General features: G+C 63.4%; 1 protein-coding gene across 1 annotated transcript; it reads right to left on the reverse strand.

The window, feature by feature from the left end:
* Positions 1–309: 309 nt before the first annotated feature.
* On the reverse strand, positions 310–1,110 carry LOC100286264 (Grx_A2 - glutaredoxin subgroup III). The gene has a single exon (NM_001159151.2). The coding sequence runs from the start codon at positions 1,012–1,014 to the stop codon at positions 652–654; it is 363 nt and encodes a 120-aa protein (NP_001152623.1). The 5' UTR covers positions 1,015–1,110; the 3' UTR covers positions 310–651.
* Between the last annotated feature and the right edge of the window lie 325 nt (positions 1,111–1,435).

Consider the following 1,435-nt stretch of genomic DNA (forward strand, 5'->3'; position numbering starts at 1 on the left):
CCGGCGGCGGCGGCGAGCAGAGATCGTCTCGTCCATGCAACACCGACGGTCCAGATCGGCCGAGGGAAAGAATGGAGGAGCAAGAGATCCCCATCGCCTTTGCCGCCGTCACGCGTCACCTCACCCCGGCCCCGGGGGCGCGGGGCGCCATTAGGATCGCGGTGACGACGTCGGCCTCCACTAATAAATAAGTGCATGCGTACACTGCACTAGACGTCGCCCTCGCCCCCCGGCCCGGCGCTAATTAAGCAAAGCTAGCCAGGGTTTTTGTATGTTATCTTCCGGGGTCCTCCGGGCATACAGTATAAGAATAATAATCGGCTTTAATTTGTCGCTACTATACACGCACGGCTGCACTGCACTGCAATTCAATCATGTGCCATAGTTTTATGCTAGCTAAACTACATCCACGCACCTTTCGATTTGAATCTCTGGAGTACAGTATTAGCAAAAACAAAAACAAAAAGAAAAACAGAAGCTTTGCTTGCTGGCTGCTCCTCCTGCACTGCCGTTTCCCCCCCTGTAGCTAGCGTAGCGTAGTAGTATGTACAGGTACAGCCAGCACATGGCATGCGACTGCGAATCTTCGCGAGTCCGGGCGCCCGGCACGCGGACCGACAGACAGACGGACGGAGCACCGGAGGAGCTCAGCTAGGCGCAGAGGGCGCCGAGCTCCCTGAGCCGGGGCACGAGGCGGCCGCTGAGGTGGAGCCCCATGAGGCCCTCGAGGCCACCGACGGGGTCGCCGCCCACGAAGAGCGCCGGGACGCCGCCGCCCTCGACCGCCGCCGCCAGCTCCTGCTCCTCCGCGGCGCCGGCGTCCAGCTCGATCACGGTGGCGTGCGCGCCCACCGCCGCCAGCAGCCGCCTCATCACGTGCGCCATGCAGCAGCCGCGCCGGGCGAAGATCACCACGGGGCTCTCGCGGACCAGCCGCCACACGCGCGCCGCGGGGGCCTCCTCCTCCCCGGCCGGGTCGATGGTCAGACCACGCCGGATGCCCACCGCCTGCATGCTGCTGCTGGTTACGGAGTACACTACTTATTAGCTACAGCGGGCCAAAAGGACCGGAAGGGAAAGGGACGACCTCGCCTGCCGGCTGCGGGGAGCGAGGAAAGGCGTCGCGTGCCCGCAGCACATATATAGCCGGGCACGGCACACCATCATATGCCCGCCGGGTGAGGGGAAGGTGACGTCAGGCGCGGGCTGTGACGAGGACGCGTGGGGCCGGAGGTTGCGTCACGTGGCCGGGACGGAAAGGGAGGCCAGCGCGGTGCCACGTCACCCCCCACGAAGCGGTGCCAGCCGGTCTAGTACTAGTCGAGTGGAGAGGTGGCGAAAGAAATCTGATTGCCTCACAATTGACCGAAATGGAGACAGACAGGCAATGCAACGCTGTACAGTACTTGCGCTGCTGCACCGCCGTCCTACGTCA

This window comes from Zea mays, chromosome 3 (genome assembly GCF_902167145.1).
Source record: "Zea mays cultivar B73 chromosome 3, Zm-B73-REFERENCE-NAM-5.0, whole genome shotgun sequence".
Lineage (NCBI taxonomy): Eukaryota > Viridiplantae > Streptophyta > Magnoliopsida > Poales > Poaceae > Zea > Zea mays.

Bases quoted from the DNA above. Each gene is read 5' to 3' on its own strand.
- LOC100286264 (NM_001159151.2), bottom strand. From the start codon at position 1,014: ATGCAGGCGGTGGGCATCCGGCGTGGTCTGACCATCGACCCGGCCGGG.